Below are 15440 nucleotides of genomic sequence, written 5' to 3'. Positions count from 1 at the left end.
GCATTTGGTAAACACGAATTGACAAGTTAATGTCATGTTTTAGAAACAAAAAATATCAGCCAGCTCCGCTTCTATCTGTAATTTAATAGTTATTCACTTTGAAAATCGTGAATGCGACCAAAGAAATTGATTGTGGATATCCAAAAAAAGCAGCTTATAAATGCAAATCCGAGCAACATGCGATATTTGATTTACCGATGTTAGAAACTCATAGATTATAAAGGACATTTCGCGTTGCATCTGTAAAAGAAATATACTAACATATGGAGTGAAATATAAACTTTTAAGCTTTTTTTGCACAAAGCATGAAAATTTTGTTTCACTTTTAACTTTATTTCGCTTTCTCAGATTTCAAAATAAATTTAATTTTCAAATCAGAAAACAGGCGTCGTTGAAATCAAAGTATAATGCATTGTGACATTTTTTGAATGTCAAAAAATAAACCCATTTTTTTTTATTTTTGATCAAAAAAAGTTCATCAAAAGTGCATTATTTTTCAATTAAAATGCCTGAAGAAAAATAATTTGCCCCATATGAACTAAGAATTGTGAAGCTGTGACTAAAAACGTTCGGAACAAAATTTTCGCTTCATTACAAGCAAGTCTTTGACCTGTGTACAAAAATTAAAAAAAATATTTACAATTTTTTTGAAGAAAATATTTTCACAATAGAAAATAAAAAGCAACTTGTAAATAATTTTAATAAAAAAGTTTATTTATTTATTTATTTATTTATTTATTTTTGTTTTGTTTTGTTTTGTTTCAAACCTCTGCTAAGCTCGAAAAAAACTTCAGAAAGTTTCAAAAAAACAGTGATGAGATAAAATCTTAAAGTCAAGATAAAATATGCACCCTTTTAATGATAATACTTCAAAAGTTTTATTTCTTCTTTCATTTGAAGTTTCTCGTTTAAATGTTGAATGCATCATTTACACCTCTGTGACCTGACAAATTACTTGAAGCCTCGTCTATCACAATAAAAAAAAAAAAAAAAAAAAAAAAAAAATTATTAAAAATTTATAATAAAAAAATACTATTGCGAAAACTTCAAAAGATTTTGCAAAGCACTTTGGAAAAGATATGTTGTTGGCATCTGTAATATCTGTTTTTTTCTCTTTCGTTAGTGACGGTCAATGACAAATTGTGACAAAAAATTCCTCAACTGACATTTCATGTCAAAAAAATAAAATATTGGGAACTTGATCATGTTTACAATAATTTTGATTTTTTCAAAATAATGAAATTTGTTGTGTGTTGATTTTCAAATTGATTATTGTTGAAATAAAAAATTGAAAAATCGTTTAAAATAACCCTTTTTGACAAATCATAAATATCTTGTCAGTCATTTTGTCATTTTTTCAATTTTTTCTTGTCATGTCACAGAGGGATAGCATCATTATTGTATCTGAAAACCGATGGAAAAGATATAAATAAGAAATATTTTTCAATAAATGATGTTTAAACTTTTCACTGTTTAATTATAATTATTCTGTTCATACACACCAAAAATATTTCTTATTCGAAAAAAAATAATTCAATTTCGAAATTAATAATTCATTTTCGAAATTCATTTAAACTGAAATTTTGAATTTTTTATTGGATTGATTTCAGAAATTGTCAAGTTATTGTTTGACATCTTGAATATCATTGCTCAAAGAAAATTGTTTTTTTAAATTGAAATAAAAAGCGAATCAGTTTTTTAGAATTTTTATTTTTCAATTCCAAAAATCATCACTTGGATGATTAATTTGTGCAAATGATTCATTATTTTGAATAACCTGAAGGAAATAGTGAATTTTCAATCACATTTATTGAATTTTTGAAGACAAGATTTTTTTGCTAATGATTTTTTTTTTTGTTTCTTTGGTGAAATTTTATAAAAAAACTTTAATTTTTCAAAAATGAAAAAGAATTCATTTTCTTTTCAAATTAATTTCAAATAATGATATTTTTAATCAAAATGAATGAATTTTTTTTTTTGAAGGAAATGTGTAATTTTTAAAATAATAAAGAACAAAGTGTGCTCACGAGATAAAAATCAAGAGTATTTTGACAGCAAAACGAAAGTTAATAATTCCACTAATCAAAATATTTTTCGTTTCGAAATAGAATTATTCTTTTACGAAATCTAATTAATAAATTACGAATTTGAATTATTAATTCTGAATTCGAATTATTTATTTTCGGTTTTGAATTAAAATTTCCGAAATCGAATTGTTTTTTTCGAATATGAATTATTTTTGGTGTATCGAACTGAAATTTTTATAAGAAAGAATTTGATTTAAAAAATTATCACTCATGCCCAATTGGGAAAGCGTCATGATGTGCTTATGCATTAAAATTTTGTGCAGATGTCAGAAAAGATTGAAGGAGATGGGAAGACTGTTGATATTGAGAAGCATTATGAAGAAGAAATAAAATACAAAAAGGTGGAAAAAAAGATTATTTGGATTTTTTGAAGGAATTAACAGGTTAAAAGGCAAATGAATCAACTTCCGATTCATAATGATAATTCAAAACAGAACCAAAGTTTTCACTGATCTCAATAATTCTGGATCATATCAAATTCGGAACAAAGATATATTCCGACGAATGGAAAGCTTACCAATGTTTGAGAGAGTTTATTTGTTTTCATGAAACGATTTTCGGCAAAAGGGGAATTATTTGACAAAGAGAATAAAACATTCACAAACACCATTGAAAGTTTATGAATTCAAAAAAGTCCTATTTGCTTCGATCAAGAATGAGAAAAAAAGCTCTTTCCGATCAAATTGCAATGTTTTTGTTCAAAAGCACTTTGAAAATGCAATTTGAAGATATAATGAAGGAATGAAATAATAAAGATCACGACCGATTGCGTAAAGGAAAAAAAAAATAACAAAAGAATTAGACATAGAAAAGTTATTTAATACAGGAGATGTTTTGTCTGTGAATGTGGAATATGTGTGATTATTTTTGAAATTATAACTTTTTTCGGGGTGTCAATTTTTTATTTTCATTTGTCGTTGGGAAGATATTTTGTTTTCTGTTTAAGAATTCTATAACAACTGTTCTTAAAACAAATGTTAAAGCAGAAATAAAAATCATAATAATGTTTTTCGAGCCTTTTCTCTTTTAAGTGTTCTTTTGTTTATATAAAGGTGATATATTCAAACCGAAAATTTAATTAGAAATTATATGACATCAAAAATAATCACACATATGAAAATTCCGATTCATTTTGAGTAGGTTTTAGATAGATTTCGGACGAATATAATTATTTTTTGGTGATTTTTTCATTTTTTTCAACAACTTATTTGTTTTTCACATTTTTTTCTTCTCTTCTTTTAAAAATAATTAAATTCCATCATATGCTGAAATTTATTCTTTGGTTTAATGCGCAAGCATTTTGAGAACATGATAATTCGTTTGACCATTTTCTACAGAAAATTCAAATGCTCAAGAAAAGTGTCCATCTGCCCTTATGACATTTGAACATCTTTAATTGTTTGATCATCATTTAATTTTGTTCATCAAATTCCGATAATTTTCAATAGGCACAATGTTAAGCTTTGATTTCAAAAAATAGAATTGCAAAAAAAGCTAATTTGCACCAAAAAATCAAAATACAGAATCTGCAAAACTCAAAATTTCACCCAAACTATAAAACTAAAATGTGTGAGAGAGCAATAATGCAAAAATCCCAACAAAACCAATAGACTTCGATTCCATATATTTCTGCAACATTAAAGTTTCATTTAAAATACGAAAATTTCCAAGATTCTAATAAGTAATTTACAAATAATTTTCCATCGACATTCATAAAAAAAAAAGATTTGCCTAAAATTTCGAGTAGAAAATAACTCTTATCAAATGAAATGCTCTTTTCATTCTTGTTTTTTCGCATTGAAGTCAAAAATCCAAATGTTTCCTAAAGAACCGCCTGAAATCAGACGGCTCCCCCAGCTTGCAAGTACAGTCGTCTCTTCGGCTGCCCAAACATCACTTGCAAATTTCTTTTCAAAAGAGAGATTTTCAAATCCATCTGTCTGATTTTTTTGACTATTCATCTGCGAAGGAGCGAAAAGGCACCATTCTTTCATCATTGAAGTGGACATCTTGGCAGAAACAGTAAATGGATTCCACACACGAATTGAATGGTCAGAACAGCCAACAAACAGGTAACTTGAGCAAGGATACGTCAAAAGTGAATTCACTTTCATATTTGAAGATTCTAGAGGCAAATGATATTCTCTTTGATATGTCTGAACTGTATTGGAATAAGAAGATTGTTTTTCGCCTTCTAAAGGAGTAAGCGTTAGCGAGGCGACTTGATTCATGGAGGATGAAATTGAGAAGCCATCAACCTTGTCACCTTGAGATATCCATATTGTTGGCGTTGAAGAGGAAGAAGAGGAAGAGGAAGAGGAAGAGGAAGAGGAAGAAGAAGAAGAAGAAGAAGCAGATGTTTGGGAAATTATTGGTTGAGAAAATGTGAATGAAGAGGAAAAGATGGGAGATGAAGAATCGCATTTTTTTGCAAAAAGGTGCGACTGAGAGTTACGAGTAAAATTGAAGAATTAGAAAATTTTTTTCATTTGAATGAATATAAATTAGAAATAATTATTATGTTTAAAAAAAAAAGGAATTTTCAATAGTGAAATAAGGAAATAATAATAAAAGAAATGCTTTCACTTTTAATGCTCAACATCCCATATCCAATGCTATTTCAGTTTGCTTGCTGCAACAATTTAAAAAGAGCAAAAAACAGAAGCCTTCAGAGATTTCACACCTTCATTCTGATATCATACACAAAAAGATATCCTTCGCTTGTGCCGATTGCATACAAAAACGAATTAGGCAAATGAGAAACAGAAGTTGTGATATTTTCAGAGAGAGACAAAGAAGGATGAGGCATTGAGCACCAGGCCGACTGAAGTGTGCGAGGATCGAAGAGATGCGAATGAGAATGCGCCATCGAAAGAAGAAGAAGAGGAGACGAGCAAAACGGAGCGGTGAAACGAGAAGTGGAGAAGATGCGATAGTGCAGAGGAAGAGTTATATCTTCACCAGAAACATGAAGACTCTCCGTCAAAAATTCGTAAATATTTCTGGAATACAAAGATTTCTGATAAACATAGTCAAATATCTCAAAAGACGGCCTATTGATGAATTTGTTGAAGCTGAAGGAATGGGGAAAATTCATAAATTAATATTTTAATGTAAAATTTGTATGAAAGTTAGTTTTTATAAGAAATAAATTGTTTTTCAATTTCAAAATAATAATAATAATAAAGAAAAAGAAAGTTTACAAGAAAAAAAAAAATAATTATCTCAAATATTAAATTAACAGTATTCGTACTCTGCAGAAATCGCACATGTGTTGCTGTCTATGAGAACTCCAGACGAAGAAATGCACAATTCTGAAGAATCTCCGCCAAATTCACGAGAACACTTCAGATTCACTCGCCGATCGTTGTCTGATTCCCAAAAGGCGCAGCGTCCATTCAAGTCGGTGGAGAAGAGAAGAGAGGAACTTTCGTTTTCGAGTGTGCTGAGCGAAGACACGGCCGATGAATGCTTTGAGACGACATCGCATAACTCAACTGATGAGATGGATGGCTTTGATCGCTTTGGTCTCAATTCTGAACAAAGTTTGTATTTTCAAATAAAAAATAGAGAGAAAGAAAGAAAGAAAAGTTTAAAATAATTCATAAGACAAATCACAAATTGATATCAAAATTACAAAATGAATCATTTTTGTCGCTTTTGTGAATAAATACAGTTGCACACGAGTGTATGTCTCAGCATAGTCAGGAGAAACAAATGAGCTAATATTTCTTAAGTCTCCATCGCGAAACACGAAATCTCCTGTGCTTACTGTTTTTTCGGTGGAGTCATTCTCATTCACAGATTCTTCTCCAACAGATCTGTTTGCCTGATGATAAACAACATTCTCTCTTGTTCTCCACCCTTCTTTCCCATGTTCTTGTTTCATAGCTTTCCTCTCATGCATTGCGGATGGGGGTGAACGAAGCTGCTCCATCTGATCGATCAGCACAGATGGGATAAAAGACAGCACGTGAAGCGAAAGCTGAATGATTGCACTTTCAGTCAGAGAGAACCGACTGGGTCTGCTGGGCTGTTGGAGCACTTCATTCGCTGATTCATTGAATGCTTTCTCCCAAGTGGACAAGTAACTCTGTATTTTGTTTTGATTCACCATTGAAATTAAGCAATAAAAGATTAGAATAAAAATGAAAATCAATAAAAAAAATTAGAATAATAAATAATGTTAATAATAACAATTTATTTTGTTCAAAATGAATAAGTATTAAACGATAAAAGCATACAGGTGGGTTGAGCGATCGCAAAAGAGTGTGCTCATCTGAAAGGTCAATCAGAGGACCAAATGAGCCATCGAGATTGTAATCAACAAGCTGATGAAGCTCAACAAACTGCAACGAGGAATGTTTAGCTGCTAATGAAATAAAATGAACGCTTTCTGTAAAATGAAAAAGAGATTGAAAGAATAAAGGAAAGAAAGAAACGAATAAAAATGAAATACAAAGTGATTAAAAAGCAGAAATTTAAAAAAAAAAAATGGAAAATTGGATATTTCGTATAAGTCCAGAAAAAGTCCACAATAACGCAAAATACTATCACTTAACAAAAAAGAAAACAGAAAAATGCTTTTATAAAATGAATCTGTGTTCAAGACTTAAATATTGCATGCGCTTTTCTATTTCAAAAAATAAGAAATAAAACTAAAATCCAACCGCATTCACATCTTCCTCTCTTTCTCATCATCTCATCAAACCTTTCCTCACATTTGCACTTGGAAATGATAGCAGAGGCGCCACAAGCTTCACGCACTCCAACGGGATGGCCTCTCCAAAGAGATCAGCCACCGCTGCAAAGAAGCAGACAACATTGGCAATACGAACAGAAGCATCTTCTGATTGAATTTCTGCTTCTCTTCTCTCAAATTCTGCACAACTTCTGCTGCATTCACCTTCGCCTTCGTATTCTCCGCACACCCAGCCGCTGCCTTCTCCTCCTTTCATCCCTCTTCTTCCTTCTTCTCTTGCACCTTCCCGATCTCCACTGCCAACTCCACCAGAATCTCCTTTTCCTCCTTCAGACATTCTCAACAGCCCAATTCCACTTCTCTTCGTGCTATCAGCAGAATTCGCACTCATTCTGTTCAGTTTCAGCGAATCCTTCGAGCCAGTCGAGCGAGGGAGAGAAGCCAGTTCCTCTGAAGTGAATGCAGACGATGGAGCGAGTGGAGATGAAAAAGTCTTATTTGAAGAAGGATATGCAGTTGGCGAATAAGGCGGAAGAGAAGAAGACCAAGGTGAAGAAAATGAAGATTCTCTTTCTTTGCCTCTCCCTTCTCTCGCCTTCCCTTCCTCTTTTCCTTGCTCATTTCCTTCTTCTTTCCTCCTTTCTTCTTCTTCTCGTTTGAACTGCTGGAAACTCATCGAAATCTGTTTGAATTTCGAAGAATCTGAAAAGCTTTGCAACGCCCAATAAAACAAAGCCGACGAAAGTGCAACATCAAAAAAGGAGAAAAGATAAGCAAAAAACTGAGCCGAACTCACAAAATTCTTCTTGTTTGCGAAAGAATTGCCTTTTTGAGAAGGGAAAACGGAATTTGGAGCAGGCGAATAAGCTTCGATTGACAGTTGAGTTGGAATATTCACATAAAGTTTTGCGATCATTGCAAACAAAACAGGAAGTGATTCAGATGAAATAAAGCGAAGTGGAGTGAACGAAGGAGCTGATAAAGAAGAAGAGTAAATTGGGTTGAAGGGAAATGCATAAGAAAACAGTGAAAAAAGAGAGAAAGAATATTTTCCTTGTGAAAAGGGTGAGTAAAGTGGAGGTGAATGCAAAAGAGATTTGTCAGAAGCAACTGGAGGTGACAAAATGACTGAAGAAGGAAGAGGAAGAGGAAGAGAAGAAGAGGAAGGAGAAGGAGAAGGAGAAAACGAATGTGCAGAGGAATAACAAGAATACGAGAGAAAGCCAGCAAAATCGAGTGAATTGAGCAGAAGGCAGAAGAGATAAGGATTCATCACATTGACAATTGTCTGGATGGACGAAAGGGAAGGAGTGAACGACGAAAGAAGAGCAGAAGAGACAGAAGGAAGTGAATTGGCAGTTGCAATCAAGGAATCCAATGAAGTGCCACAATCAGCAGCAGATGAATGAAAACAATGAGGTTTGAGTGAAGTGTCAATTGAATCGCATTTCAGCAGGTTTGCAAAGATTGCACTGCCAATCATCAGCACCCTCTCATTCTGAATGCTCCACGTGTGAAATGCCACATCGTCAATGAACATTCCTTCTTCTTCACTCGAATTGCGCATTGATTGCACCACACTTGATGCAACTGACTGAACATAGATGATTTCGTGCAGATGTTGTGAGAGAATCACAAACGAATGGTTGATCTCTGCTATTTCAGCAGCAGATGAAGGCAATTTTTGGATATTCTCAATTAATTGGTACATGGCTGACAGGGCAAAATGGAAGAGGGATAGCAACTCGTGCAAGAAAAGAAGCAAAAGCTCGTCTTCAGACGCATCCAGTGAATCATCAGTGAGAATGTTCTGTCGATCTGACTGGAATTTGGAGAGGCGGTTTCTGAAGTCGTCGTTGTTGAGGAGGTGTTCGGTTGGGAAGGAGGAAAGAGAAGAGAAGGAAAAGGGGAGATTGGAGTGTGTTTTGGAGGAGATGGGGATAAGATAGAGACGATGAAATGAATAGGAGGAAGTGGAGGAAGTGGAAGAAGAAGATGAAGAAGAAGAAGAGGAGGAGGAGGAAGAGGAGGAGGACGACGATGAAGCAGATGCAGAAGAAGAGGATGATGATGATGACGATGACGATGATGATGATGATGATGAGAAAGGTGAAGTAAAATCATTTGAAAATGAAATGGAAGAAGAAAAAGAATATGAAGACGAAGACGAAGAAAACGAAGAAGAAGAAGATGATGATGATGATGAAATTCCACGCACAACACTTGATGAAGGCGATTGGTAATTCCCATCCAACAGAAGGAAAAGGCTGCTTCTGTCGAAAAGGCGGGAAAGCTGAAGAGAATGCTGAGAGAGGAGAGAAAGACCAGCTGTGGCAGAAGATAAGATTCTTGACAGGAGAGAAAGAGAATCATCGAGCAACGAAAGGAAAGAGGAGAAAGTTGGAGGAGGAGATGAAGATGATGAGTCGGAAAGAGAGGAAGAGGAAGAAGAAGAAGAAGAAGAAGATGGTTGGATTAAGGGAATTGAATCAGAAGAAGAAGAAGAGGAGGAGGAGGAGGATGAAGAAGATGATGATGAAATTTTTGAAAGAGTTGAAAACAACAAGAAGACTACGGAAGGAGCAATAATTCGAGAGGCAAAAGGGAAGAACGGAACAGAATCACAAACAAGAGAAGCCAAACGCAAAGCTTGCAGATTGAAGGAGAAGGCGAAAGAAGGATGGAGGAGATGGCGAAGGATGGAAGGAAGGGCAAAAATGGAAGAAGGAACAGACACGATGGAAGGGTTGGGCAAATAGGGCAAACCGAAGGAGGAATTGGTGGAGCTTAGAAGAGAAGAGGAAGAGGAAGATGATGATGAAGGGTAAAAGGAAGAGTAGAAGGAAGAGGAAGAAGAAGAGGGGAAAAAGGAAGAGGATGATGATGAGGAGGAGGATGAGGATGAAGAAGGGAAAAAGCAGGAAGAAGAAGAGGAAGAAGATGCAGAAGGAACTGGCTGAGTGCAGTCAGCACTCTCAGAAAGCATTTTGAGCGTGGACGAATAAGAAAAGGGGCTTTCTCCGAAACATTGGATGGGAGGAAGGCAGATAATGTTATCTGACACATAAACATTATCATCATCATCTTCTTCTTCTTCTTCATTGTTATCTTCATCATTATTATTATCTTCCTCTTCCTCCTCCTCCACCTCTTCCTCTGCATTGTCTAATAAATCACTTTTCTTCTTCGATATTTTTCCGTTCTCTTTCGAAGAATCCGAAATGCCTTTTGATTTTGTCTTGTCAATTGAACGAAGACATTTTGAAATAAAATCGGAAAAGAGGCAGAAGCAGCTCATGGGGGAATAGTTGAGATTTAACGATGAATTCTGTTGAGGATAAAGAGAAGAAGAAGAAGATGATGATGATGATGATGTTATTTGTGGAATATTCTGAGTGAGAAAGGCATCAAAGGCATTGTGAACACGAAGAGAAGAAGGCAAAATCGAAGCAAATTTGCTGTCAACATAAACCAAATGACTCAAAAGCTGATTTATATCAATTCTTCCTGCTCGGCAAATCTCACTTGATTTGCCACTTTCCACACAATCTCCTTCATCTTCGCTTTCGTCTTCACTTTCGTCTTTGTCATATTCAATAAGTCCTGCTCCTTCTCTTCCTCCTACTCTTCCATATCCTCCTTCTTTCATTGCCTCACTTCCTCTTTCAAAGCTGAACTTCGCACTCAATCCACAGTTTGCACTGTCCACACGAGAATCTCCTTTGATTTGAGCCAAAGAAAGCACATTTCCTTCTTCTTCTTCTCTTTCTTTAGGTGCTGGCGAAGCAAACACAATTTTCCTTCCATTTCTGAGGAAAGGAAAAGGCAGACTGGGCGAAGGCTCCATGAAATACTTCTTCATTGCAGCAACTACACATGGTGTAGAGGCAAACGCAACAGCACAGCTGGGAGAGGAGTCCATTGACTGATAAAGAGCCTCGTGCAGAACAGGAAAGAGAGGAAACATCTCGTCCATCTTCGCCAGCGCATCGGCTGCAGAAATGCGACTCGAGGGCTCGCTGATGACCATCGTGTAGATCAGCTCAAGCAGACCTTGTGGAATGGCCAGACGTAACTGCTGCTCCTTCTCCTCTCTTTCTCTCTCTCCTTTCTCATTCTCCTTTTCCTTCTCCTTCTCTTCTTTCTGTGATTCCGCCTTCAGATGTGCAGAAGATGAAGGCAAACGGCCAAAATTGCTGTTGTCATCGGCCGTCGGCTCAGGGACTTTGAAGGCGTCCTTCAGACGAGAACAGAAGAAGTCGCTTTCGAACTCCTCGCTGGCCAGCTTCGGGACATCCTCCAAAGTGAAGAGAGGAACAGCATCGTTCAGCACCTCGCAGATGCAGCAGCCCAAGCTGAAGATGTCTGCCCTCTGCAGAAACTCTACACGCTCTTTGTGAATCTTCTTCAGCCGGTCTGCGTCGCCTGTGACACGCTCGGTAGACGCTGTCTCAGTCAGCGGGTGGATCTGCGGAATGTTCTGCGTTTCGTATTGGAGCTTGCTCTTCCTCAGTCGTTCGGGAGCAGATGAAAATCCAAGCGTTAATGGAGTTATCATGCCTGGAATCCAGGGATGATAATAATAAATAAATCCAGCGTGATCCGAAAAGAAGTCGATTGTGTCGGAGCGAAAAACATCGAAGTCTGTTAGGTGAATCCAATATCCTCTGACAAGCACGAAATTATCAACGCATAAATGTCCATGATACAATTTCATGCTGTGAAGATCCGCAACTGCCTGAATTATTTGGTAAATATACCAGCACTTATCGATTAACGGCATGCTATATTGTCTAAATCTGAGAAACAAAAATAACCGTATCAAAACGTTTTCAAAATGCAAAATTTTGATAAAAAAATATAATTACTTACTTCAAATATGTTTTCAAAGTACATGGAGCAAATGGTCTTATGAAAACAATAAATTTCGGTTCAAATGCTTCATTGGGGAATATTTGAATTTCCCTTTGGATATGTGCACTGTTTTGCTCACAAATTTTATTACAAAATTCTTCAAGTTCATTCAAGAAAGTTTTATCCAAAGCATTTTCAAAAAAAGCGAAAAGCTTCGCAATGTTAGGTCCATATGTAAATGAGATTTTGCAGGAACAGGATCCAAAGCCATTTCCTCCAATTAAAGAACAACTATTTGGAATCTGTTCGGGGAAGATTTTTTTCAAATTTGCGTTCCACTGTTCTGGAGTTAATGAAAAATATTTATTATCCCCATCTTGACTCATAATTTCAGATAAATGTCAATCACTGAAAAATTATAAAGAAAAACGATCATAGTTAATGTGTAATTATTTTTTCTATCCAAAAAACATTTTTAAGAGATGAAAATTGTTAAATTATTACACATAACGAAAACAGCATGACAGCATTAAATTTGTTAAAAAAACTTTTTCATGTTTTACTGTATCTATCCATTTAACCATATGAATAATATTAAAATATGATTATAATTTTTAATTGTTTTGATTCTGTCCCAAATATGAAACTTTCCCATTGCCTCTTTTAAAGCCTTCAAAAAAATTCAAATATATATGCAACGAAATAATAACACATAAGCTTTTGCCTCTCTTTAACAGGCAAAATCTTTAAAAAAAATAAAATAAAATAAAATTCCCAGCAATGAGATACAAAAACCCACTCAGATGAGAAAGAATACGACCTGGATATTGCATAAGAGAAAATAACAAAAATCCAAAGATCCCATATTGACAGAAGCAAACAAAAAATGCACTGATAAAAAAATTTTCAGAAATAAATTTGAAATTAATAAAATAAATAAATAAATAAAAACAAACACAAAATTTTCTTTTATTTAAAAACATTCTGTTAAATTGATATCATCATCATCATCATCATCATCATCATCATCATTGTTATTATAATCAGCAATCATGAGTCAGCATATCATTGCATTGTCACCTCTTTCCCAGCGATCTTCTCAGGCTTCGTCTTCAAATAGAACACGCACAGCACAATCAGACCAGCCAGCGAAAGAGCAAACACCACAGCCAGCACAACAAGAATGATGACAAGAATCGTGTTGCTCCCTTTGATGGCCATCCCACACACGTCTTTGTACCAGTTCTCGTCGCTCGCCTGCTGCCAGTAAGGAGACCATTGCTTGGAGAATGACTAGGAAAGAAAGAGAAGGAGAGAGATGAAGAGAGAGAAGTCGGATGAGAAGAAATTGGTGATCATTGCACCACATCATAAAGAAAATAATTGGAGACAACATTCATAAGAATTATGATTAAAAAATTTTAATATTTTAAAAAGTGTGTTTCATTATGAAAAAAGAGTATAAAATAATCGATTAAAAATGAATAATAATAAAATAAATCAAAATTAAATCATAGCAAATCAAACATCAAAATCGCAGTATTCCTTCCCAGCCGGGCAATATTTCGGAGTCCATTCTTCCAACTGCAGATTCTCCGCCTCCTTTGACACATTCAGCGCCTTTTTGAACTTAAAATACACCTTTTTTTGGTCATTGTCATCAACATGTGTCTCAATCACTATCAATGAGCCGTATGAAGGGTTGTTCGTGTTATTCAGCCCGAGGCAGCCGAAGACGCTGTTGATAGTCCAGTCGTGCCCGTGGTAGTGGTAGAACACAGGGAGCTCAGAGGAGGCATCAGAAGGAGGAGAATTGACCTCCTGGGACACTTCTCGGAGAAGCTGGATAGAGGGGGATAGAAGGAAAGAGGAAGAGGGGAAGAGGGGAAGGGAAAAAGAAGATGAGACGATGAGACGATGAGGGGAAGGTGGGAGATGGATGCGATATTTTTGAATGAAATTGACGATTAATTGAGAATCAAAAAAAAATTTGAAAAGATAAAAATGTTGTTTTGTATACAAGAAAAAGTAGTATTATAAAAAAATAATAATAACCAGAAAAAGAAAGGGGAAAAAATAGCAAATTTTTCTGTTTTCAAAATATCGCAAACTTTCTTCATGAACATTCCAGTTGCAGCATCGCAGAACTTCTTGTTGTGAACAGGAGAATACGTCACAGACACTTCAAATAGAGAATACATCAGATGTGTAACAATTGGTCAAGACCACAGTTTTAATGATATAAAATGATCAATAGTGAGAAGAAAGGGGGGGGGGGGGGGATATATAAGAATCACATTCAAAAAAACATATTCCAACAATTAACACAAGAAATGACTTATATTAAGAAAACAATAAGGAAATAAATGGCACACGATAATCAAATATTTTCATATATTCATCGAAGTCAGCTTTTGTCATTCCGCCTGGGAAGGGAAGACTGAGAGATATTGTTTGAGTATCAGAACATTTTGAAAAATGAATAATCAGAGGTGAAAAAATGTTCAATAATAAAAAAAAAATAAATAAAACAAAATAAAAATGCCAACAAAATTGTGAAATCGTTAAAAAAATTATGCTGAAAGAAGATTCCCATCATACTTGTGTTCGTTGAGATATATCAGAACATCAATGATATCAGTAATATCGTATCCCTCTGCTGTTGTGCCAACTTGATTAAACAGCTTATTCAATGTTGCTGCATTGTCCTTGTAATACTGCTTCATAGAATCAGATTTTTGTCCTTCTTCAATTGCATCCAATGCATTTTTGCTTTTTTTTAAATAAAATCAAAATTAGTGAAAAAAAAATATTATTCGTAAACAAATTTTTTGTAAAAATATTCAAAATTTTTTCAAATAACAAAAATCAAAAATAAAAACGATAACAGCTTATAAGCATTCAAACCATCTTGAAGCACTCAAGAGCAGATACTCATTATGAGGCAAAACTGAATGTGAAGGCAATGGAGTCAGTCCAGTTCCAAAGATTGGCTCTTTTGTATCAGGATCTTCTGGACCACTCGTAGATGTGAAAAACCCATGTGCAAAAGCAGACTGAGACATTTTTGTTCGATCAACATGAGTTGTATAAAAGAAAAATTTTCGAGGATCATATTGTTTTGGGACAATTCCATTTTCTGCATATATCTCACGCATTTTCGATCCAATTTTTTCAAGTTGATTTAATCCCTGTTGTGTGAGCTCTCCTAACGGATCCGGAATTTGTACGTTCTAAAATAATGCAATAATATATTTTTTTAAAAAAATTCGGAAAAACTCAAATAATGATTGTTTTCAACGCAAACTGGAAGTTCACGAAGAGGAGCACGATCACCTAACATTGTTGAAAAAGTACAAAAAGATTTAAAACACAACAATTTGATATGAGAAAGTTGTTCATGAAATAAAAAAAAATCGTTCACCATGTCTTTCAACAACTCTAACAGATATCATTTTTCCATAAGATTGTGCTATAAACAAAAGTAGCAAAAACATTTTTGTTTGAATTAAAATGACAGCACTCTTATCTGAAACGAAATAAATCAGATCCCCAACTTCGTCAGTTGCGGAATTAAAAATTATTGATTTTTTTTCGAAATCTGCACAATCGTTGATTGTTCGACTATAAAAAATATACATATAACGGTGCATAAGAATGTCGGAAAAGGCGCTTGATAGCATAAAAAATAACTTCGACTTTTTGTTATTTCAGAGGAACATGATTGAAGCTATAAATCTTGCTGGGGTCCATGGAGAATCGATTTTGTCTAAATTAGAGTCGGGAGCAAACGAACA

General features: G+C 34.7%; 2 protein-coding genes across 2 annotated transcripts; both read right to left on the bottom strand.

Moving 5' to 3' along the window:
- Positions 1-3525: 3525 nt before the first annotated feature.
- On the bottom strand, positions 3526-12029 carry MONOS_14707 (Vacuolar protein sorting 15 C (Vps15C); the record flags this gene model as incomplete). The annotated part of the gene is made up of 7 exons (XM_067867533.1): positions 3526-4531; positions 4771-5161; positions 5341-5623; positions 5772-6180; positions 6332-6483; positions 6799-11588; positions 11662-12029. The coding sequence occupies 7 exons, from the start codon at positions 12027-12029 to the stop codon at positions 3866-3868; spliced, it is 7059 nt and encodes a 2352-aa protein (XP_067725213.1). The 3' UTR covers positions 3526-3865.
- A 257-nt stretch (positions 12030-12286) lies between these two features.
- On the bottom strand, positions 12287-15174 carry MONOS_14706 (putative acid phosphatase). The gene is made up of 8 exons (XM_067867532.1): positions 15068-15174; positions 14951-14979; positions 14551-14876; positions 14245-14415; positions 14019-14083; positions 13755-13825; positions 13171-13485; positions 12287-12936 (listed from the first exon to the last, which is right to left on the bottom strand). Exons 1-8 carry the CDS (start codon positions 15138-15140, stop codon positions 12709-12711), a joined length of 1278 nt encoding a protein of 425 aa, XP_067725212.1. The 5' UTR covers positions 15141-15174; the 3' UTR covers positions 12287-12708.
- Between the last annotated feature and the right edge of the window lie 266 nt (positions 15175-15440).

The sequence above is a fragment of the Monocercomonoides exilis genome (genome assembly GCF_001643675.1).
Source record: "Monocercomonoides exilis strain PA203 chromosome Unknown scaffold30-1206723, whole genome shotgun sequence".
Lineage (NCBI taxonomy): Eukaryota > Preaxostyla > Oxymonadida > Polymastigidae > Monocercomonoides > Monocercomonoides exilis.
This window is presented reverse-complemented; position numbering and strand designations above follow the sequence as displayed.

Coding starts and splice junctions, on each gene's coding strand:
- MONOS_14706 (XM_067867532.1), bottom strand. CDS start 15,140: ATGTTTTTGCTACTTTTGTTTATAGCACAATCTTATGGAAAAATGATA. Junction 14,416..14,550: donor CTCTTGAGTGCTTCAAGATG/GTTTGAATGCTT, acceptor TTTAAAAAAAAG/CAAAAATGCATTGGATGCAA. Junction 13,826..14,018: donor TATGAAAATATTTGATTATC/GTGTGCCATTTA, acceptor CTCTATTTGAAG/TGTCTGTGACGTATTCTCCT.